Source organism: Triturus cristatus, chromosome 12 (assembly GCF_964204655.1).
Source record: "Triturus cristatus chromosome 12, aTriCri1.1, whole genome shotgun sequence".
NCBI lineage: Eukaryota > Metazoa > Chordata > Amphibia > Caudata > Salamandridae > Triturus > Triturus cristatus.
Window position 1 is genome coordinate 695,851,746 of NC_140595.1, and position 25,411 is coordinate 695,877,156.

Genomic DNA, 25,411 nt, shown 5'->3' on the forward strand with positions numbered 1-25,411 from the left:
AGCCATCGGGATCTTCATTGGGTTTCGCTGGGTTTATGATTAGCGTCTTTTTACTAGCGCACCATTGACCCCAGGAGCCTCCAACTTCTGACTCATCCTGTGCCTCATACCCTCTTGTTGTGGATTCGACATGGAGGGGGGCTGTGAGGCAGCGTCGGCTGACCTGGATAGAGCGGTATCCTAGTGTGCACGTATTAAAAGCTGAAAAAAAGCAAGGTGCTCGGACGCTATTCTTAAACCGTCCAGCGCTGCAAAAATAAATATCTTTTTTGTTAACTTAACCCGCATTAAAAATAAAAAAACACACCGGCGCCATTGCTAGCCATACATTTTAAAAAGATGATGCACAGGCACCATTACACAAAGCAAAACTGGAGTCGAGCAGCCTGGGCAAGAGAAAAATTGCAATAGGCATAGTTGAGCAGCAAAAGGGTGAAAGTGAAGATCGCATTACTTTCACTGGAGCACAGCAACGAGCGACAGGGTATCAGTAGAACCTGCTGAGCTGCAAAAAACACAAACAGTTCAAAGATCAAACAAGTACATAAAGCACAGCGCTCCTGAACTGGGCAAAGCGCTGAATGAAAATATGTTAAAGTCTCTTCTTTGCACATGCGTATAATGTAAGGTAGCGCGCGCATGTTAATGCGCACTATTTTTAAAAAAGACCATTACCCTTTGTAAGCGTAACGATACTGTAGTTAGGCGGTGCTGCTTCCGGAATAACCGGAAGTTACCTATCGGATGTAGAGCCAATAATAAGCCCTCTAACAAAGAAAATGCCAAAGTTAACTAATGGCAAGCGGCGAGAAATTACCAAGCCATAGGTGGAGTTTCACCACGCATATAGATTACTAGATGTCTCGGAGAGACAGTGCATGCGCACTGCCTAGGCGAGACATAAAAATCACTCACTACTTATTCTGAACCAAGAGATGCCTGTTTGTTTGTCATGGGCTGGTTTGCATGAAGTCTGCTTTGATTGAGAAGCACATTTGTGTTTATTCTTGAATTGGAGTCTATGTATTTGACTCTGTTTCCTATGGTGTCCTGTGAGCGTGCCGTCTTCATAAACCACTAGCCACCTATTCTGCATGGACAGATGATGTGAATGTTCTTTTTTCAGAAACTGCTCTCTGTCCTCCACATTATTACAGCACCAAACACGGCGAGGGCCAGATTCGATGCACATGGCCTGGTAACTGACCACGAGTCACAGGGACATCTTTTAACAATATCGTATGCAGTAGAGTTGGCTTATTTTGTTTAGAGGTGCAGACAACTTGACAACAGAGGAGACGAGGGGGAAGTTCAGCCTTTTAGAGATCCTCCAATGAGGATTTCGCCATTGAATGTTACAGAGCTATGGGATGCATGCTGTGCTGCGTATGGACGCACCAGCAGGGACGTTTGGAGTTTTAGATTAGAAGATTCATGCATCAGAGGTGACATCCCCAGCCTAGTGAGACCCCTAAAGGCTTCCCATGTCTGTTCAGAGCCCAGAATGAGGTGTAAGAGGTGGAAAACGACCTTAGAACTCAAGTTACAGATGTGCATCCAATATGAATAGCCTCTTACAGTAGTGTGGGAACCATAAGGGCTACAGTGTGGAGCACCCAGTAAAGATAGCCCTGTAATGTTGAGACCAGGGCCAAAGAAACTAAGGAACATCCAGTAAACAATTGCCTTTAAGTATAGAGGGGACAGACTGTAAGGTTTGGTACCCAATGCATTCCTCTGTTGATCCTCACTCCGTGTCCATGGAAGGACCATTAGTATTCTGACAGAAGTCTGCACCACCTGAATGAGATGGCAGTACCAAGCATTTCTTATTCATCTTTTCAAGTAGAAGGCACAAGGCCGTTCTGCATGCATTGGGGTGAAAGGCTACCAGCCATGGAGAACCCAACAACCTTCGACCTAAATGGAGGATGCTGGCCTTAGTCAACTCTTTATTTTCTGCGGTGAACATAGGGCCTTTTCCATCCATACTCGTCTCTTTATCCACAAAGGATGAAGAATGTAGTGCCCTAGATGTTTGTGCTGACTCTGGGGAGGTTGTAGCAGGAGGCAGGTTAGCGCAATACTCAATCCCTTACAGTGAAGGGGAGCTGTAAATGTGAGGGTTGTCTTAACTGGGCTGGCACCATACGCCTCCAGGCACCTTTTAATGCCCCTAACGGCTACCTCTGTTCAGTGCCTCTTCGTATTCCCCCTCCCTCTTAACAGTTCTTTATTAAAAGTATTGCTGTCACGGAATCTCTCATTTGCACTCCTTGTCGCTCTTTTACTGTTCTTTTATGTCTTTTCCTGCAGGTACGCCAGTTTATATTTCTGCTGTGCAGTTGAGGGCCAGGATAATGAGCTTATCACTTTGGAACTCATTCATCGATACGTGGAGCTACTTGACAAGTATTTTGGAAGTGTGAGTATGTGTTTAGTGGTGGGAGCACTGATCCCGCCCTTAATTTTAGTTCATGCTTGTAGTTGGGACTCCATGCCTAAAATGCCAACACTGACATCTTCTAGTCGAGCATCGGTTACTTAATTCAGAGTGCCTTGATCTCATGAATGTGTTAATACCTAGTATTTTGGAAAGCAGCCTGGTCAACCAACCTGATCTGTCTGAAATGAAGTGGAACACCCACCCCATAACCACCATGCCTGAAAAGTGTGCACATGTATTGCTGCCTGTGGTTTAGGGGCCAAACCTAGAGGGATTCGTGCAGGACTTTCCTAGTCCTCGGGTGGGTAGAGCTCTTTCACTGCTCACTTGGTAAAATGAGAGCTGTTTCCAGCAACAGCAATTTCAGCGGAAAATTCATGCTGTTCTACTCTGATACACATTCAGAATATTTTCTGCATGAGTTGGAAGAACGCGCATCTTTCAGGTACATCTGTTATTTAGAGCAATTAGAAATGTCAGATGCATGATATCCAGTACTACATGAAAACAAATCTGTTATAAAGAACCTTTTAGTTATTGATGGTTGACTGTTTTCGTTGCGACGCTTCGTCAAAGGGTGCACATGTTTATAGAAGTTCCCCAAAATAAGGCCTTCCTATGAAAGGCTTAGCAGAAGGAACTGAGATGAAGACATTACCAGCTCTTAGAAATTACTTCATTAGCCTAGTACTTCTATTAGCTTGGTCCTTCTCCCCTTTGCTTTTATCTGAATTGGTACCCTCTATTTTGGAGATTTGTGCGCAGAAATAGCCTTGATTGTTTTGATAAGTTGGTGAACATTCAGTTGGAATGGTAACTAGAGACCAATTTCTTTTGAAGTTGCGAGCATGCAAACAGACCAGACAAATTGTAGCATCTGTCATTGGCATAAACGTCTATTCTCTAGACTGTCCGCAAGTGGCCAACTGTAAATCCGATTGCTACTTGGTGTCTGTGGCGTAAACACACTGGTTAAATCAGTATGCCATCTCTTCAAGGACACGTCCCTCCCACATGACTCACCAGTACTGTAGTCAGTGCATTGTTATTCATTTTTGAGGATTAAAACTAGTATAACTATTACTGCACACATATCCTGCTGGAAGACGATCTTGACCTGTTTAATGCAACCTCTGTGTGAATCTATCCATATATAGTTCCACAAACGTACTGGCCCAGAGTGAATTCATTAGCTGTCCTTCATTACAAATAGTGAATGAAATCCAGGCACTTATCATGCAGCCACACTAACCTACATTGAGACGGCGTGGATGTATGTGTTATTCCAGCAGAGGTGTTGCTTTTTCATATGAATCATACAGTTGCATTGCCATTCTTTCTTGAACCTCCATCAGCAATAGTACACTTTGCAGATTTTGAAGGGCACTTGTGTTTCATTGATTTGACTGAACCCTCACACGAATCAGACCAACTCTCTCATGCTGCACAGATGTTGAAACCTGTTGCAGAGTGGACCGTTCCACAAGGACTTCTGTAGTCCATTCAGTTAGGCTCTTCTTTAGCTGCCAGAGGGGTATTCTGTATGCCTAGAGTGATTTCTTCAAGGAACAAAACAACCTAAATTGCTTTTCTTGGAAATATTTCCTTGTCAGACACATGCAGAGATGCAGATTCATGGTTTGCTCGCACGTTAACTGAACATTAGAGCGTAGATGTTTAATGAAGTCACGGTGGGGAAGGTAATACTCAAAGGAGGTTTTCGTTAAGCCCATCACCACAGTCGATGCACAGCAAGTGAATAGGGAATCGATACACTCTACCAGAAAGCATGGCTATGCAGCGCAAAACTATTTTAAGTTTGCATCCGGTTCCTGCCCCCTCTCACTCTGTTGGGAGGCGCGTTGGCACATGGTTCTTTCTCTTTAACTTAACTACACTTTTCTGTGAGAAAATAATAAATCTGAAAACTGGCAGATGAATTGTGGGCTTTGTCTATGTTCTCATGAGTGCCACTGACTACCTATTGTTTCTCAGAAATCTTTATTTTTTGGACAACCGAATGTTATCAATATAACCACTAGTTGGAGGAATAATGCACACTGTGAATCTAGAGTAGTTTGGAGTTGAAAGTATTGCTGTAGATACCAATTTCTTCATTTTTAAGACTGAGGCAGCCATGTTGCACAACTGAGCCCTGGCTGTCAAATGGATAGATCATAAGGGTTACGGTAGAGAATAGGTTGTGACTTTTGATGGAGCATGTGATTATGTGCTGAAAGATGTTTTCTGACTGATTTGTCTCTTTACTTGTATAAAGGATCCTGATAGGAAGACATTACTGGGTTCAAAATTGAGGAGTTGGTTTATGGATTGCAGATGGAGCACAAGTCTGTCAGGGTGGTGAAGGACATTACTTCTGCAACCCTGATGGACCACCATTTGCCAAATTTAGAGATGATAGCCAGCATTCATCTCTGTACATTGAAAGGAATCACAGTCACTGCGATTCCTTTCAATGTACAAAACATCTGTTGGACAGCTGTAGTCTGTGTTAACTGCCACCCATTAAGCATTTTCAGGTTATTTGTTTTTCAGAAAGCAATTCCCAAAGCAGGAGTTTGTTCTTAAAAAAATAAAAAGTGTTAATCATTTTTTTCTGTACCTCATCACCAGATTTTTTCCAGGTGGTCACAGGAAAGACAGTACACCATCCATGCCGACAGCCAGTTGAGGTTGCATCGATGGAATGCTTTAGGTCCACCCATCTCTAAAGGAGGCAGGAAGACCAAGAGTTTGGTGGGCAGGGTACTCTGTCACGTTTTCTCTAAATCGGGTTCCATTTTGTTATGGCAGGACCTAGATCAAGCATTTAAATATGATTTTGTAGGATGGAATCTGTTAAATTCACATGTTGTTCAGTATTCTGCAGTTTAGTGTATGGGTCTGAAAACACATGCTTTTATAAATCTATTTTTACTTTGGATGTCGACCATAGGAGGAGCCTTATGTGCTATAAAGTTTTCCATGTTCCCATATGTCACTGCTATGGTTCGACACTGAATACATATTGAAATTTATCTTTGCACATTAACCAAGGTTCTGTTGCCCGTGCTAGAGTGTTAGTGTTCAGGCTCAGTGTTTACTGAGTGTTCCCTGGATTGTCCTTTATTTTAGCAATGGAAAGAACACAGCTTGGGTTTTTGAACGTGGTGTAGCTCGATATGTCTACTGTTGTATCGGAATATATCTGGGTGCAAGCAGTCAGACAGAACACCAAGGTATCGAATTCTGACCCACCAGAAGTGCAGCTCATTGAGCACACGGAGGACACCTGCTTTTACACAGGCAATGATGGCTCAAGTCTGTAAAACACTAAGTTGGCTGAAACGAAGCTTTTCTTTGGCTCTGCACATAAAGGGAAAGCGGGAACTGTTAGTCTATCGCCTTCAGTGCAACAAATGTGGGCATTTGGTTCCTAAGCCCCCCAAATCCTGCAACAGCTCCACAAAAACCTGGCCAAAACCTATGGGCTCTGAAATTCTGCTGGCACAACCAGCAGTCAGCTAAGCACATGTTTGGTTTATCAGACTTTTTTCGCAGATTATTTCAAGAGTCTAACGTGAGGTGCAGGCACATGTCATATATACACCCTAAGATTGTAAACATTTGTTTGGCAAACCAGTAGTTGGGCCACATGCTGGAACAAATGAATAAAGATGATGGCACAACAACAGTTGTTGGTGCCTTACAAAGCATCCCTCCAGGCATAGAACGTCAACCCCGACGCGACCAACGTGTAGGTAACTATACTCAAAACCAAGGGTATTGCCAGCAGCAATTTGCATAAGACCACTGTCGCCATCCCCGTGGCAGCAAGATTTACATGCACGGCAGCTATTTCATGCTAGAGGAAGAGAAAAGGGACGTCAACCTAAAGTCGCTGCTTCCACCAAAGTGACCATCTATTCACTTCCCAGTCATACCAGCCGAGACTATGTACGTCTGAGGGTTGTGTTTTTTTCCAGGCACAAGGGGCAGATATAATGCTTGGACAGATAGGTCGAAGATGATGCATGGTAAAGATAACATTCCACTGCTGTTGCAAGCCATAGTAGCAAAAGAGTACACGTGATGCCGTGCCTAGAGTGAGATCGGCGGGTGCATTCAAAACACTTACTGATTTGGAAAAGAAGTTCTCCTTTCTGACACGTTTCTAATCTGTCAGGGCTACACAGCAAGATGTCAGAGCAATCCTTCACAAACACAACTCGATGGCAACATTAGACTTGATGGGTGCCTCTTTCCACATGCCAGTGCATTTCAAGCACAAAGCATCTCTTGTGTGTGGTGAATGGCAGCCATTTATTTAATCAGTCCTTGCTTTCAGCGATCGGCACCAAAAGTGTTTGCATAATGTCTTACCTATAGAAGGCGCACCTATAAGGAGGAGGGGATTGTATGCACATCTTTCTCAACGACTGATTACTGGGTATGTAAGTTAAATATTTAAATCCCACCGTTTCCTTTTCACATGACGACCTTCCTGACACGAGCACCTCATTCTCTTTTACCTGTTCTCTTAGTCTCTGAGAGTGGGGGCAGTTGTGAGACTGTTGGGATGATGGTATCCTGCATTAATTTGATTTCATGTATCCACCAATTGAGGAATTGATCTGAAGTCACTGGTTATAAGTCAGTAAGAGTTCAGGAGATCTAATTGGTTGTGAAACACTAAATGGGAAGTTGCAGACGGTGATAGAATCCATACAAATAAACAAAGGCTGGAGCAGTCCCAAAACTAATCGCCACAGTAACGATCCCTCCGATCAATACCTACATGTCGGACGTGAATGGTACCAGAAGGAAGCAGTTCAGTACATCAGTATTTTGGAACCAAAGGTCATGGGAGCATTTCAGTGCAACTATTGGACTCATCAGTGCAATTGTTCTGCGACAGCGTCACTGCAATATTTTACCTTAAAGTAGGAAATGAGGCCCTTTTATTTCTCCAAGTTACCATAGGAGATTTGGAATAGGCCATACAACTCAACATCCAGATGGTGGGATACGATGTCACAGGAGATCGAAACATGTTTGCAGAAAACTTGACTTTAAAAAATAAAAAAATAAGAAACAGGGTGACTGTCAAGAGAAATTGCATGAGTCATTTATAACGCACCTTTACTTAAGGTGAGGAGAACCATCAATAAATCTTTTTACCACAAAATGCAAAATGCCAAAAATGTGCATCCAGGTTTCCACACTCCCAATCAAGGGGATATGCACTGTCAATGAATTGGTCATGGATCTTTTCACATACTGCAGCAGGCAATCAACAAAAGTTTTAGTGGGTGTTTTGTGGCTGAGGCAGCCATGACTTTAACATCGCATGACCATGACATAGGTCCACCTCACAAGAGCAGACCCATTCCAAACTTAATTAAAATGCTGGAATTAAAGATAACTCGCACAGAGCCGGACCCGCTAAGGTTGCGTCTGGAAATCTTTGAGATTGGTTACCTTACCCTATGGCATTGCTGCGTACAGGCGTTAAGGGGTGTTTGAAACCTACTACTTAAGAAAATGTTACACAGCAAAGTGGAAATGTTTTATGATATGGTGTCAGGCAGATTCTTTTTTTCAATATGGACCAGCTGTAGGGCAAATTCTAGTATAGCTTCTGCTTGACAGTGGATTCCTTTAGAAGTCTTTAAGAGTACATTTGGCAGTACTTGCGTGTACTTGTAAAGGCGCTTGAGAAAAGTCCTTTTTTACCATACTGGTAGTTAAGAACTTGTTTTTGTAAGAGGGAAGAGTGTATCCACCAAGGTACACACCATCCTATCGTGGGAGTTAAGTCAGGTTCTTGGTACATTGATTTTATCACCCTTTGAACGTATTCATAAAGGAAGTTTAAAGAAAAATACTGTTAACACATGTTCTGTTACCTATACAGTCTTGCACACACACAGTGTTCGTCAAGAGTAGCATTTTTCTTGTCATTAAGTGTGGGGAGGGGTTATGATAGTCTCCTCCCTCCATCAATGTTGGTAATAAATAGATTATTATAGTCTGTGCGTCTGCATATGTGTATCACACCATGATATTTATGTATACTTGTTTCAAAAAAAGGTATTTAACCAAACGAGGATGCAAGTGTTTAAATGTATGCAATACGTTAAAAACCCAGTGAAGAGACTTTGTGACTATTAGTCATTTCTTATTTCATTTTTTTGTTATATGCAATCAGTGAGCCAGTAAAGTGTTTTTTTACCTGACAGTTCTTGTGCACTGTGGTAATAAACTCGAATCGCACCTTTGTATTGTAGTAATTAATGTCTGAATGTGCACTTATTAGTACAGTTGCTATAAACAGCGTTAGATCGCATTTGTTTCACTGCCACAGAATAAATATAGGTTTTTTCAGGAGTGCTGCATAAATTATGCAAAAAAGGAGCAGAGAATTCTGGGTAGTTCCCAAGTTTAGGTGGAGAGCAGCTCCTGTTTAGAGCACCCTACAACACTAGCGACACTCTGAATTTGCTCACCTCATTTTTAGGTCTCGCCTGACCCAGCGCATGCGCTGGTCAGGTGAGACTTATTGAGAGGGCTCCAAAAAGTGCTACCAGGCCAGCCTAGAGCTACAGTGCATGTGCGCGGGCGGGCGCTCCTCGCTTGACCGCAATTACCTTCGCGGCCGCTTTGATGCTTGATCGCGATCACTTTCGCGGCCGCACAGCCGCTTGGCATAGCCAATAGGTCTCGCTTTTGGGACCTTATAAGTATTTAGTTATGCAACTGTTGCATGGCTCAACACTTATAAGGTCCCTAAGGCGAGACCTATTGGCTATGCCAATGCTTTTTTGACTTATACTGGATGCTCCCTTGTGTCTGGACAATGCTAAGCCTCTCTGAAAAGGTATATCGGCGAAACACACGTATCAGGGGTTGCTTTTATCCATTTCAGGTTGGATGTTTGGTATTTTACCAATTCAAAGCTGTAAGGCTGTGCCTATAGTGGTAAATGACTTTTGTCACTTTACAGCTCGGCATGGATGGCACTGTGCTAGTCCCATGCTTAAAAACTTTTCTGTAGAAATGGCAAAAGACTTTGTCCCTTTCTATCTCAGCATGGATGGCACTGTGCTAATCCTGTGCTTAAACGTTTTCATAGAAAAGCAGACATTTGAGGTGAGCAAATTCAGAGTGTCGCTGGCATTGTAGGGGGCTCTGTACAGGAGCTGCCCTCCACCTAAACTTGGGAACTACCCAGAGTTCACTGCTGTTTTTTGTGTGTATGTATATCCCTTGCTCTCCATGCCACTGGAATCAAGCTATCCTGGCTGAAGAGGGGTGAAACCCCGAAACCGGTCCTAGGATGCTTGTTTCCAGTCCAGGGAGGACCTGGCTTGGCAGTTCAGGCTGGACTGTTCCCATGAGGCACAGGGTCAAGACTGATTTGCATATGGCTGGGTTCAAACTGGAACGGCATGGTGAGCAAAAAAACGATGGATTTAGGCCCAGATCTCTGTACTGGGGTGAATGTATGACATTGTTCTGCATTCTGTCCATCAATTGTTGTTTTTGTATATATACACATACATACGTGTGTATATGTACGTGTGTGTATGTATGTGTGCGTGTATGTATGTGTGTGTGTGTTTGTATGTATGTATATATATATATATATATATATGTCTCCTCACTCAACTATGTAATAGTTTTTGTATTTGTTTTTTAATTGAGCAAACCTAAAAATGGTGGGCATTAGTGGATCATTGCGGAATTATGGTGATGATCTCAGGAGCACACAGACTTCTGTGGTCAATACCGTATGATGTGTGTTTGTATGTACACATATATATATATATATGTGTGTGTGTGTGTGTTTCCTGAAACAGCCACTCGATGCTGCAATAATGCACATCATGTAAACCACCTCAAGCTGCAATACTGTTGTTCCTGGTGATTAACTTGTTTGTTTTATTCCTGTGGTCCATAAGTTCCAAAATATGGTGCGCCCTACATTAAGTAAAGACTGGAAGGCAACGTGTTAATTGTAGAGTGGTTTAGGGGAGTGTGGGGGTGAGTTTCGGGAGAATATACAGTGCCACTAGCAAGAGGGATATGTGCACTGTGTGACTGAGGTGAAATGGAAGCGTGGGATTTCTGTTATGCAGAGATTGTAAAGTGCTTTTGAAGGTGAACTATCCTCAGTCCGAGTGAGAACTAGGAGCAACTGATGTGCACCTTCATTCGCACTACAGGAACAAAATCCGTTCCCTGGCATTGTTCTGTATCTAAAATGCCTCCGGCGAGGAGAGCAGTTCTAAACTGAGAGATGTCTAATTAGCTTTACAAGGGATCAGGCTTCCAGCTCCTAATCTGGTTAGTCTGCAGGGCTCCTCCCAGATTTCCATCACACTGAGCCCCTGAGTCCTACATAGAAACGTACTCTGGTATTTCAGCTCCAGAAAATAAAGAGAATCGCAGCAATGGGGGAGGAAGAGCTAGAAAGGGAAACTGAGGTCCTAGTCAAAGAGTGGAAAAGGGCAAGGAGCTGGGCAATCTGAAAAAAGCATAGCACCAGCATGAAATTGCCAAACAGACAGACAAGACTGCATGTTTCCAGCTCCGTGACAGCAACCTCCCAGGCCCTGCGGCAGAGTTCCATATTTGAAGAAAATTAAATGGCTTCTCTCACCTGCACACACGCAAAACAACGAGCACCCCACTCCTACCTCCCTCGAACACCCAACAGAGCGAATACTAGGTTAGCAAAATCATCAACTATAGGGCGTTTATTACTTTTTTCTTCCTCCTCTCGAATCCTTCTGGACTGTGAAACCTTACTTTTATTTGAACATCGACATGTCATCTTTTTCTACACCTGTCCATAATGACATGTTCCAACCAGTTTGTCTCGTCAGAGCATTATTTGTGGTGTTACCTTCCAAGAAATCCCACATCACCTTCGGAAAATCTGCCTGACTCATCTCTCGGCTGTCCCATGGTGAATTAATTTAAAGCCCACCACTCTCTACCTGTGATCATTCCAAGAAACCTTTACTTTATTGAAAATATATTTAGAGCAGTTTGCCCAAAGTTCATCATTCCTTACCTACTGCTAATCAAACTGCTGTCACAAGCCTAGAGGATGGTGTTCACGCTGCCAATTAAATAATCCTCCGAGGTATGTGCCGCTCAGTGAGATGGTGCTCAGTGGCTTGCACATTAATGAACTCTAGTGTAATCTACACAGCGAGCTGCACAACCTTGTCGTTGATTATGACCATCGATGGTTCAATCTTTGGCTACTCTTGTTTATGGCACTGTATCATTGTCACTCGACTGATCCTAAATCAAACCCTAATTTACCTTTCTGGAATGCTTGCTTTCGTCAAGTACACTCCTCAACTTTTTTTTCCATTCAATGTCCATGTCTCGCCCAAGGATTCCGAGAACAACTTTGATTTTCATGGCTGATGTCCACATCACATGCACGGCATAGCTTGTGGCACATGTACTGTTAACTGCACACCCTCTCTGTTAGTATTAGGCACACCCACACTGAGCCATGCGCTATACTGCTTTCAGTATGACCATGCAAGGTTAAGTTGATTATTTTGTTTCTAAAACCAACTGGTGCTATATTCTATTTCTTCCTCGTTACTCCTGGAAGAGATATTGACAGCTCATTTCAAATTTGAGTAAATTCTTGTGCTTTCCTTACTCTGTAAGTCACCCATTGACAGTGGCATTGCAGAGATAATGTTTACTTTGTCTTCTCCCCACTTCTTTCTGTTTGCTTTTTCTCACACCACACCTGCTACTCTATCTCTTCTTCCTTTCAAAAAAGGTTATATCTCCCTTACAAGTTAGCCGTCATTCATGTTTTTTGTCACCAGTGAAAGAAAGGAGACTCCAAGTGAAGCATGTGTGTATTGGGGAAAACACAATAAAAGTGAAGTACAGCTTTGTAAAAACTATCTCGCTGCCAACTGTCATCCATTTACAACCGCATTCTTGACCCTCAGAATATTAGATCACATACATTGGCACGATCCCCACCTGGGTTGAAAAGTGCAGAGTTGCTGAGAAATCATGTTGAGTACTGAGAGAGGAGCATGTAAAAGATATATGTAATCCTGGCAAAAAGGTCATGGATGAGGCTAGGCTGAGAACCTCCATTTTGAGAAGAGGGCAAGTTATTAAGATAGGTGAATGCTGGTTCGAGTCACTATCTGTTTGCTAAACTGTCTATTCTGGTTTTTGACACTTAATAGGGTTTCAATTTATAAAGGGGGTCCCTTAGAGTATGTATAGCCCCCGTCTGTTATTAGAAGCCTGGGTGGAGTCCCATTTTTGTGCATCAAGAATTTGTGAAGAACTTGTCAGAATGGCTATAGATTGTATGGATATAGTGGAGTCTCCTTTCGAGTTTGGTTGTGGACTCTGGGGTTTTTAATCTTCCTTCGTGTTTGTTTGAAGTGTAGATGTCATACAAAACTGTATTGATAGTTGTAGGGCGGTGTTACGTAATTTAATGCATACTCTGTATTTGATAGGTGCTTGTGGTGTGTAGCTAAAATAATTTACTCCCACACTCTTCCTTAATATAAGCCTGACCTTGTAATCCTCCTGTCTCCCAGTCTGATGACTTATTCCACCTTTGGGTTTCCTCGTATAATGCTTGAGCCATGCTTCCGTGAAGTGTGAGTATCATAATTTATCTCTACTCTTGATTCCTGTGTGTACTAACTCAGATTTTGTCTTATCTCCTGCAGGTCTGCGAACTAGATATCATCTTCAATTTTGAGAAAGCTTATTTCATCCTGGATGAGTTCATAATAGGAGGAGAAATCCAAGATACGTCAAAGAAGAGTGTGCTCAAGGCCATTGAGCATGCAGACCTGTTGCAGGAAGTATGTCACCAGTGCCTGTCCCACTTGACATTCTCCCTTCTTGCGCACACACTCCTAAGATGTACGAGTATGGTTGCTTCATTACACGCGCACACAGACTTGCTTCCAAATGTCACATTATATTGGGTCTGAGGTACTCCCTGTACACAAACACGCAGCTATGTATACTCTCATTTTCTCTTTTGCTTGACTGTCCTTTGGGACGGTGTGATCTTTGTAGGTTTGATGGTTTTCTTCTAAAATTATATCTTGGAAAATGCACTTCATTACCATGTGAGATTGTCATAGTATCCCATAATCTACTTAAAATCGATGTGCATGGTTCCGTTACAGCTGAACATGGAGGATGCACATTGACATACTGATGTATTCTTTTAGTCCCACTTAGGGTGTTCTCTAAAGCTGATTTAGTGTGTTTTTTACTCCATATTGGCAATTACCCATTCCACTCCTTTGAACAGCTGAGAAAGTCAACTATTTCATCCCACTGTCTGCTCATAAGCTGTAGTTTTAATACTAATTATTATGTCTCCCTCCACTCTAATGGGGCATGGAATTGGGGGACTGAGGTGGGAACCTTAAAGCAGTGCGGAAGCAGTGTGTCGGTCTGCCACCAGCAACATCCCTTTCACTTTCATTGAGCAAAAACCTTGACTAACTTGTAGTCCTAAATGTCCCTTCCAAAAATAATGGACGTGTCCACAAATCAATACCAAAAGGATGGGTGAGGTAGAAATTCCAGCAACTGAAAAGAAACCCGAGTGTGGGGGGGCTCAAAACACCGGCATTCAAACAATTAGTCACAGAAAGAAACACAGACAGTTATTCAGCGACGTCAATGTGAGGATGGGAGAAGATGGCCATAAGCAGTGTGGAAGAATTTGAGGAGCAAGCGAGTGAGCAGAGGAAAAACTCGAGACATCAGGAAGATAAGGACGGAGACAACCAGTTTGTAATAGACTGATATATATGTAGAAAGTAGGTATCAGATTAGGCCATCTAACACAGATAGTTTGATAGACTTTTTGTATGGGGCTAGTTTGTGGGACCTTTGGTGCCAGAGTTTTGTGGTATGATTTGATACAGAAACTTCACAGCTGGAGGTTCTGGTTATGAGGAGTGTAATGATGAGTATAATGGATGGACTGGTACTGGGAGTGCTGGTGCTGTGAATGTCATGGCACGGAGTGTGGTGGTGGGAACTGTGGCACATGTAGTGTTGTAGCAGCAGCTCCAGTATAGGGAGTGCCGGAATTGCAGAGGTAGTTGTGATACCATGCATGATTTCACGAGAAGTCTGATCCTGGGGCGACAACTGAGTGGCGTGCTTTGGCGCCCTAACTTTGTTTGTGGATGCTCTCTTGGGCTAACTGTTCTATCAGGCTCTGATAGAGGGTGTTCTGAGTTTCTCCAATGGGTGATCTCTTTGGCTTTGATAGATAATCTTGTTGAGCGTTATTCAAGGAAGCCCTGTGGGATTGTGAGCTGGCTGGATCGCTGTCCAGCATGACTGCTTTGTCTTGTTTGCTCGAGTCTCCTCTGGTGCAGGGATGAGTCATTACGCCCTCGCTGCCTCCTCATTAAGAGCGCGCATCTCCAGCAGTGCCAGGGTGGGCCTGTTCTTCTGCTGCTTGGATGAAGAGCTACAGGAGCCCTCGTTCTCTTAGCAACACTCAAAGGAGGGAAGGGAAGGCTCTGTGAACTTTCTTCACATCTCTAACCCAATCTCACAATGCTGCCTGTCACCAGGTCCTAGAAACGTATATGCAGAATGTGTACCTATAGGCATACATTGTCCGACTAGGCATGCGGTGCATGTACATGAACCTACAAAGAATCGAATTTTTGTCTAGCAATCATAAATACGAATTTCCAAATCTATTAAGGACATGGAGGTGAGCATTATGCACGTTCCTTCTTGTTTTATTGCAGCAGCTATAATAGAGTTCAAGAATCGCCAAAAAGAAATTCAACTACAATGCCCATAATGTTCTGAGAACAAAACTGCAGCTCCAAAATAAAATGAAATCAGTAGCCAGTCAGTGTCCATTTAGCCGCATAAATGTTATTGTGTACCTTGAGATGGCCTGTTCCTGCTGTGAGGCTTTAAACCTGTTGTACTCGAGTTGTCAAAGCTTTGTCTGCAATTAATCATAACGGGTACTACATGACCATTCCAAGATAGGTGTGATACATTGTCAGAGGGGGCATAACATAAATCACATTATTTTCAAGTTATTGAACATCAGCTCATAGCAATCGGTGGCAATTAATGCTACAGTAAATGATAGTAGGGTGAGTTCATCTTCACCTTTTTGTCCTCAACAGAATTGAAAGTTTTGCTTTCTGTGTCGAAAATAGGTGTTTTTTTATGCAAATTTACAGCTTCTTATCAACAGGAGAAAAAGAATAACTTACTGACTTTTAATAAAACAGTTCGAACAGTGCATCTGCAGTCCAGTCAGCTGAACATATTATGTCTTCAAGCCTTGATCCTGACTTGTAAGACTTGGATGCCAGGGTAGCTCCAAACTAATGAGCCCAGAAAACTGAAATATCAATGGCTGCCTCCAGCATGAACCACCTAACCCACTAAAGGTGGGTGCGAGAGGAAACGGGAAAGAAGGGTGTACAAGAAACCTAAGAGTTGACAATTAGGAGAGGTTCTGAGCATGCCCGGGCATAACTTCAATTACACTGGAGAAATTTTGGTAATTATGAGTAACTCTTTAAAGCGTAGTTTGAGGGAGGGGGTAAACTCCTACCGCAAGAGCATTTTTAGCTAACGAGCGAGCAGCCTTTTGAATCCTCGATCCCTGAAGAGTGTGAAGATTCTGCTTCTTTTTATAAGTTAGTGCAACCCCCTTGCTAGTGTGACCTTCCTCTGAAGGGAGCTTCAGATTTCCCAAGGCCAGGACGAGCCTGTTCCTCTGCCGAACTTGGCAAAAGGCTTTGGTTGAGTACTTACCAAAGCAAAGCATGTGCCTTTCCAGAGAGGAGAATGTATTGATGGATTTGCCTATCTTTTTGTCAAAGCGTTCACCAAGAGGAAGCCTCTTGCTGACGGACCCGTCTTGTTAGCGATCAATTTGTAAAATATTGGGTCAGTTTGCAGAAGAATAGATCTGCATCTCTGCTGATATGGTGCAGTTGGAGTTTCCCAAAATGAATATGCCCTCTGGGTCTAGCCTTCCAGGATTTCTGTGTCAGTGATAAATCTAGGAATTTAGCTTGGAAAGCTTTCAAAGATCTGTTGGTTCCGTGTTTAGATCCTTGAATTGAATTGAAAAGCATTTATAAAGCGCCTGGTTACCAGAAGGCATCCCCGCGCTAGTGGACATTCAGTTCCTCAATATCTTCAGGGAAAAAGTCGTGTTTTTAGTTGTTTGCGAAAAATGGAATGATTGTTTTGTGAACGGATATGGATGGGGACCGAGTTCCAAAGCTTCGCACCACAGTAGGAAAACCTACGACCTCCACATCTGGTGCGTTTTATTCTAGGAACTGTTAACAAATATTTACCCTCCGATCTCAGTGTTCTTTGAGGGAGATGAAGGTGAATCATGTCCTCTATCAGAGTAGGACCTTTTCCCGTCAAAGATTTTTGAATAATACACATAACTTTGAATTTAATCCTCTCATGAATGGGGAGCCAGTGTAATGAGGAGAGTGCCGGCCTAGCAGATAGACGTTTAGGGATGTTTAACAGAAGTCGAGCTGCACAGTTTTGTACGATCTGTAAAACTTTAGTGGTGGATGAAGGGGCCCCCAAGTAGCTGGCATTTGAATAATCCAGCCTGGACAAAATAAGTGCCTGCACCAATATTCTACTAGCCATAAATGGGAGCAAAGGAAGAATCCTCCTGATCATTCGCAGAAGGCTATAACAGGTACCTGCAACCTTACGAGCCTGTTCCTTAAAATCAAGCTTGGTGTCCAGCACGATACCTAAGCTTTTTATGGTTTTTTTGGGATAGGCGAGGGTCCCAGGCTGATTGGCCACCAGGATTCAACAGATAAGGATGTAGCGTTTCCAAGAAGCATAACCTCTGTTTTAGCCCCATTGAGTTTGAGGTAGGATGCCTCCATCAAGTTAGCCACTCTCTCCAAGCATAATGTAAGTGACCCTCCTGAGTTATCATTGTTCAGAGAAATGACTAGCTGAGTGTCATCTGCATAGGTGACAATATGCACCCCAAACGGGGTGACAATACTTGCCAGTGAACTCAGATAGACGTTGAACAACGTAGGGCTTAATGCAGAGACTTGAGGTACTCCGCATGAGAGCGGTACTGGATTATAAACGCAGTCATCCAGGAATACGGAGAAGACTCTGTCTTCCGAAAAAGAACTGAGCCATTTCACTACCGTTCCTCTTATCCCGATGTCTTGCAGTCGTTTAATTAAAAGTGAGTGGTTCACGGTGTCGAAGGCTGCGCTGAGATCTAGAAGAATAATTGCAGCGCAGCCTCCGCAATCTAGGATCTTCCTAGTTTCTTCCACTACTGACAATAGCGCAGTCTCGGTTCCATGTTTTGCCCTAAAACCAGTCTACGAGAAATACAACAGGGCATTATTTTCAAGAAAATTCGACAACATCGAATTAACACATTTCTCGGCAATTTTACAGACACCGGGGAGTAAGGATATGGGACGATAGTTTGACCAGTCTTCCATATCTAGATTGGGCTTTTTCAACAAAGCCCTAACCATTGCCTTTTTCCATAAGTGAGGAACAATCCCTGTTTGGAACGACGCGTTAATTAATCCAGCCAGTGCTGATAAGATTGTCTTTTTAATCTTAAGAAGAGCAGTAGGAGGGGCAGGGTCAGATGGGGAGCCAGATTTAAGATGGGTAAGAATTCCCTCTATCTCCAGTTCGTTTACCAGCGGAATTTCTACCAGGAGAGGTTGTTCTGTCTCTACCTCAGATTGATTGGACAGATCAGTGTCTTTCTGCATGGGGAAGGATTTATAAATAGTTTGAATTTTTTCAGCTAAGAAATTTGCCATTTGGTTACACCAGGATTGAGCATTCTCCCGGATGGAACAGGGAGATGGAGGGGTCAGCAGAGATTTTGCAATCCGAAAGATTTCCTTTGGAGAGTTAGCTGCAGATGTTATTTTTTCCTGAAAATAGGAACTTTGTGCAGACTTAATCTCGCTTTTATACATTCTAATGGCATTTCTATAAAGAATCCCATCATTCAGTGAATAATCTTTCCTCCATTTCCTTTCACATCTTTTACATTCCTGTTTAAGTTTTCTAAGTTCTGGGGAGTACCATGGGTTTTTCTTGGGGTCTGGTTTCACCTGAATCCTTTTCTTAGGCAGAATTTTATCTAATGAAACCTCAAGCCAGTTATTAAAAATGTCATTAGCCATTATGGGGTTAAGGTGTAAATGAGGACGGCTGATTTCCAAATCGCTTTCCCACTCATCCCAGGAGATGGTTGTCCAAGAACGAATGGATTTCTTTATGTTTGGTAGTATCACTTTAGTTTCCCGCCTGATCCATATAAAAGGGATCAGAAAATGGTCGGTCCATGGAAGGGGAATGGCTAGACTAACAGTTAAAGACTGGATATTAGAAAAAATAGGATCCAGAAGGTGATTTCTAGTGTGTGTAGGGCCCACCACTTTTTGAGAGAGCTGAAAGGTTTCTAATCCCTCAACAAACTCAGAAATCTGAGGGTGTTCCATTCTATCAAAGTGAATGTTAAAGTCTCCCAGCACCGTGAAATTCGATACGGTGCTGGCAAACTTGACTACATTATCTGTAAAAGCTTGGCAGAAGGGCGCATAAGGGCCGGGCGGGCGATATAAAAGTATCTCTGAAAAGGTGGAGGTGGAGGATAGTTGGAATGAAAACAAAATGCTCTCACACTCCGGTATGGGACTATTTGAAAAGCGGCCTTTAAAATCTTCCTTATAAAGAATGGAAATGCCTCCTCCACGGCCACTTTCTCGATCTAATCTCTGAACAAGATAGTGGGGAGGAAGGGTTTCAACAATGGCATAATTCGAATTTTTATCCAACCAGGTTTCGGTTAGGAATAAAATATCTGGTTTTTCCTCTTCCATTAATAAGTTTATTTCGACAGAGTGTTTCACAAGAGAATGGCAGTTAAGAAGGAACATTTTAAATTTGGTTTCTTCCAATATAGCTTCCTGTCTACCTTGTCGGTGAATCTTTCCAAATTCACAGTGTGGACATCGTAGCCTAGATATATCACAGCTCATAGAATGTAAACATTTGTTTAATACAACTGGTTTCAGTTGCAGTAATGAGTCACGTGAATATATCACTCTAAAACTATCAGGGGTCCTGGCCCCTGGGCCCGGTCTGGCGCGGACGGGCGCAGACGGGCTTGCCTTGAGCTCGCCTTCGGTGCGCTCGCGGCGCGCCCGCTGCGTCCGTCCGCTGCGCGAACGCATCATCGGCTCCTAATATTGCCGAGTATGCGAGTCACGTGAGGGGGGTGTGTCAGCCTGCAGCTGAACCTGTGACCTGCCCTACAGAAATGGCCCTAAAGGAGCATTGAACACAGATCCGCGTACAAAGGTAAAAGCAATGCGACGATTATTAAAACAAATATTCCACTTTCAACAGTTTCCCCCAACCAATACCATTAATCCCAAGGACTTTATCAAAGGAATGTCCGCTGTGCGCTCGCGTCTCGGCTCCTAATATTGCCGAGTATGCGAGTCACGTGAGGGGGGGGGGGTGTCAGCCTGCAGCTGAACCTGTGACCTGCCCTACAGAAATGGCCCTAAAGGAGCCTTGATAAATTACCCCAAAATGATAAATTAGGTCAATATCAGGAGTATTAGCACATTGGACCTCAAGAGAAAGTCTGGGGAATTCCTTCCTTGGACAATCTCTAGCCTCTGTTGGAAAAGGCTTGCATAAACTGTACTTAACATATACTGCAATTGTGGCTAATGATGTCCAGTTTGAAGACCAAGGGTGGCTAATCTCTTAAGGATCAAAAATCTCTATTAAAAGAGTCGAGTTGGAAACCAACTGGGTCAATAGTCCCTCCTCTGCAGCCAGATCTCTTCTTTTTTTCTCTCTTACACAGATGTCACCAGGATCCATGTACATCTTGATCAGAGGCATTCGAATCCGAATCAGGGCCAGCAACTCACTGGCAGATTGCTCAGCGCCAGATGTTCAGTTGTCTTATACAAATTCTTAACTACTCTCACTTTCCCAGAGAGTTTGTTGGTTCATGCCTTTTTGGGAAAACTGAACCCCTGTACTTTTCCTTCAACACCGTCCGGTGAGTCCAAAAGGCTTATTCCATGGAGCACAAAGATTTTGATTCCATCAGTGTAGCTTTGAGCAGTGCAAACACCACATGTCCGCTTATGTGTTACATTGACGCTTTGCGGGAAATGGCCCTGTGATTAGCCTTACAAATCACAAGCCCATTCTCCGAATTATTGAAGGGTGGCCTAGATTCCGCTAAACCGATTCTGAAATGTAGCCTATGCTCTGCCGACAGACAAAAGCAGTACCACTCATTTCCCTCATGAATAACCCCTCAACATCCCACCCCAAATCACTGGTTCAGCTTCAGGTCAGAAGAATGTCTTAATTTTTTGGACCAGTTGTGTAGTTTACCCAGATGGTTTGCTTGGGTCCTCCTGCTAATTCACATTGATTATGCTGTATCTTTCTTTACTCCTGTGCATCACCGGAACTTTGTCGGGTACTGTCCACTAGCCCTTGTGTTCTTGCCTTGCGGCAAAAGCAGAGGCCTTAGAAGTTGGAGCCCTTGGAAAAGAGGGACACACAATTCTACTCCTTGTAATTCTCGATCCCCAGAAGAAATGAAGTTGGGATAGTTCCGACTCTTTCTGGATCTGAGGCTCCAGAATCATTGTTCATCAGAACAAAGTGCTGTCCCTGTGTCTGGTGGCCAGGTCCTGAACGCCCAAAATTGGATGGTGTCTTTGGACCTTCAAAACACGTGCCAAAGTACACTTTTGTAATGGAATGTGGTTTGCTGGTATCTTATGTCACTTTGTTTTTTACCTGAGCACACCTTTCATGTCAAACTCTCACAAGATGCTAGCTTGAAACTGGTTCAAGCAAAAAATGGCTCTTAGCAAGATATTTGTGTGCAAATCAATCTTGCGCTGGTATCATGCAAGGCTTTTTTTGAAGTATTGATTTTTCCCCTGGGTACCCACCTTGTGAAAAAAAAGTGAAATCATGAAATGCAAAATTCCACTTAGTTCACGTAAAACGTACAAATTTGGGGAGAAATCTCTCCAATGTATGTGATATTTATATAGACTTCTCTTCTGACTTTGGAGAACTTCCTCCCCACCTCTGACCTTTGCAGTCCTTCATCTTCCACTTGGCCTTAGGTATTTTTTTTATTCATGAGCACGTTTCACCCTGCTTCCCCTTTCTGTGGCTCTTGAAGGACAGTCATGGGTTTCCTCTATGCCCGATGGACCACTAACAACCCCCCGTTTTTGGTCTCGCTGAGCCAGCGCAAGCGCTGCTCTGCGAGAAATTTAGTGAACGGGTTTTTAAAAGTTGTACCAGAGGCTTTTCCTGGCCTCAAGCTTGCTTGCACGCATGCCTCCGCCTTGTGGGTTTCTGTCAAGACTCATTAAGCCTTGCGTGCCTCTCTCCTTGCTTCAATTCCCTCCCCCACCATAGATTGCGTCCTCTGCTGGCCTCCACTCCTCACCCCCCCCCCCCCCCCCCGCCTCTCCGCTGCAGCAAGGCCGACACAACTCCGAGCTTTTTTACTTCGCGCGCGGCCAATGCTTGTTAGAGAGGGGACTCCGTTCCCCTTGCCGGAGGTCAGAGGGGCTCTGAGGTGTCACCTGATGCCGCAGCACTGTAGCGTCTTGCATTTACAAACACTGTGGGTGTCACTTGGCCTTGGGGCGTATAGAAAGCCCTCCTTCCCACGGACAGCCTTCTCTTTGTCAAAAGTCCTAATCTGAGAAGTACAGAGAACTTCACACCATTAAACCTTCCATCACTGAACGAACTGCAAATGTGCGTGCTTTTGTGCCCTATAGTTGGCACAGAGCACCAGCAGAAAACAAACATGCCCTAAAAGCAACTTTTATTGATAAAACAATATACCCAGCACATTTTGTTTGTTCTCTAAACGCAATTAAAAGAGGCTTAACAAGTTCGATACCTCTGTTTAAAATATGAATAGTGTCCCATTTCGGCATTTTTACACGGATACATGGAAAACCCTACATCTAATTTGAAAAAAGTTCAACAAAACAAAGGGCATGACTTATTGTGACGTCACTTTCCATGACGTTATTCTGAATTAAATATGCAAATTAGCCTTGAAACTTGTGCCCTGTCCTAACTCTGGAGCGTGTATTCCTAGCAATTTCTTTGTGTGTTTCTTGTGTACTCGCCCTCTCTCTCAACTTGTGCTCCTGTCCCTGTGTGCTTTCCCAGTGCGCACTCAGAGTGTTTTATGTGTGCACAGTACCTCTCCCTTTGTATTTGCGTGTGCCAGCACTCGGTTTATTGTCCGTTTGCAGGTGCTAACCACGGTGCCAGGTATGTCCTTTCTCGTGGGGGGTGCGCGTAGCGTGGGCTCTCCCAGTGTCCGCGCCCTGTGCACCCTGAGCGCGAGGGCCTGGGTCCCCCCCTTTGTAATCCCTCCTGCTGTGATCTGTGCAGCCTGTGCTCACTCTCGTGTCCCTTTAAGCGCTCACTCTGTACAAGCTTGGTTCCCTCTGTGGCTGGTCTCTGGCTGTCGAGGCTTTAATTGAGGAAAGAAAAGTGCAGGTACTCACCCAATTAGGTGGGTGCGGAGATGGGGCAGAGTTTGAAGTGGGGTTAAGGGCGGGGCCTGAGTGGGGCTTCGAGCAGGGCAAGGATGGGATCAGATTTTGAAGGAGTGCGTCTGGAAGTGGTGGGGCCTGACAAGTGGGTTTCCTCAGTCACACAGTCAGGGACTCAGATGCAGGACATCCAGGTAGTGAGTGGACACTGCTCACGTTAACCCAGAGTGAAAGGTTCAGTCGGGCACATATAGGTGGCCAGTGAGCTTTCATCACAGGTGGATACATAGGGTAGTGAATGGCTGTCCTCAGTTCACACCGAGTCAGTGGCAGACACACACTGGATTCTGCAGGAGCTCTGGCCACGTACCTTGCTGGCGCGGTACTCGTGGGGCGAGTCATGTGTCAGAAAGGGCCTTGACTTTGGGACTGCATGTTTGAGGATTGGAGTGTGTTGTGGCTTTCCATGTATTGGGGTTTCTTTATTTGTAGCCAGGAAGGGCATGCAAGGGATGTTGACAGTCTCTAGGGAGGGAAGTTCTACAGGGAGGCAGTCATAGACTGGTGGGAGCTGTGCTGGACTGCTGACAATCTTAATGGAGCTGCGTTTATGCACCAAAGCCCTTTTGAAAGTCCTACAGGTTTGGCATCATAACAGTGGAGACGAGGATGCGATGTACAGACCTACTGCTTGTCCTAATCCCTCCTGAACCCCTTGGCTCTCTGTAGCTATCTCCCTGATCTTCTCACATTAGTCCTGGTGACAGTGGCTGCCAATAGCAAGATCCTGCAGATGATGGCCACAGGCTACCAGCAGAACCCCTGTTGGAATGGAGTGCTTCTCTTATTGGAGGCAGGGCTGAATCTTTGGGTCTTTGTCATATTTTTATCAGGGGTAGAGACAAGACACAACACAAGGAGCACACACTTTCTGTCTCACTGGCACTCACACACACAGGCCGAAGAACTCACACATGCACACAGAATTCAGCACACGGGACGCACCCCACATCATACATACAGTGTGTTCAACAGCGTAGGGTTTGTTAGGGCCATGTCCTGTTTGTGTGATGCATAGCCTACAATCCCCTAAGCAGTGGGCCAGCTGTCACTATGAAAACCAGGCTCTGCTGCATATTTCGGCTGTGGCCTTCCACAGGGATTCAGCTGCCAGACAGAAGCACAGACCGGCTTTGCCCTGACTGCCCATCCATTATAATCCTCTCCCACTCCCACAATCCCTGCACCTGACCCTGCTTCAGCAGTCCAAGACCATTATAGAAAGTAAGGGACGTGATGCTGTGCACAATGTGGGCGGGGCGAGTAAGCATGGGGGCGGGTTCAAAGGGGTGGCTAAAAAAACTAAATATTCTGTAACATTTTGGGGTCTTTCACCTTCATGTATGTAAATATAAAATAACACACTGCTTAAATGTTAAACAAATGCAAATTAAGTTAATCCGTGGGAAACTCACCAGTAGGTTTTGAAAGCTCTGAGAGGTCTGTGTCTATAACCATAGAGCCACTGTATTGAATCCTGCTTGGAGCAGGATGGTGGGGAGGGGGGAACACAGGCCCCTGCAGCCCCTGTCGGTCCTGTGTTACCGGCCTTTAAAAAGAACACACTTCACAGCTCAGCTGGTAACTACTTTCCGATACTACTCAAACACAATAAATCTGTGTCATCAGGTAGTGTAAAGTGATTCCATTAATAAAGCTAATGGCAGCATCGGAGCTCCCTTTTTCGGTCGAGCCTGGGCAGCGCATGCGCTGCTCTTAAAGACATGCTGTATTAGAGTATGGACTTGAAGCTTCACCCACACTCCGCCCATATTTTTCATTAACTTGTGTAATTGCCCTTTGTTAGTGCTGGCTTCTGATTCGTTAATAGGCTTGTTGGTCCCTCCTTAGTACTGCCTTGTCTTCATTTATAACCTCCCATGAGGACTGGCCCTTCTACTTCTGTGGTTACACGGTATGTCTTATTTAGTCTGTAAGCACTATTTTCTTTAACGAGTTTCTCCTACTGCAGGCACGACATGCTTTCTTGCAACATTCAGCGTGCATGAAGCACTTTCACTTTCCAAGCAGCCCGAGACAATAGCAGTCGGTTCTTTTAACCTCTTCGGTGCTCAGGGCGGCCCCCGGCCATCCGAAGTCACGGTGGGCATGTGCTGAGGACGGCCGGGGGCCATCCGAAACACGCCCACTCATTAATTCTCCCGCATAGCGGGAGAATTCGCACAGCACCGAAGGGGTTAAATGAAATAGGTCTCACATTTACAAGAGT

General features: G+C 44.1%; 1 protein-coding gene across 1 annotated transcript in view; it reads left to right on the plus strand.

Annotated features, from left to right (window-relative positions):
• The window catches only part of AP1S1 (adaptor related protein complex 1 subunit sigma 1), a 73,229-nt gene that overhangs the window by 43,462 nt on the left and 4,356 nt on the right, over window positions 1–25,411 (plus strand). The window contains exons 3-4 of the mRNA XM_085638218.1: window positions 2,317–2,425; window positions 13,195–13,332. Coding sequence (XP_085494344.1) covers window positions 2,317–2,425; window positions 13,195–13,332 — 247 coding nt within the window. The remainder of the gene's footprint in view (window positions 1–2,316; window positions 2,426–13,194; window positions 13,333–25,411) is intronic.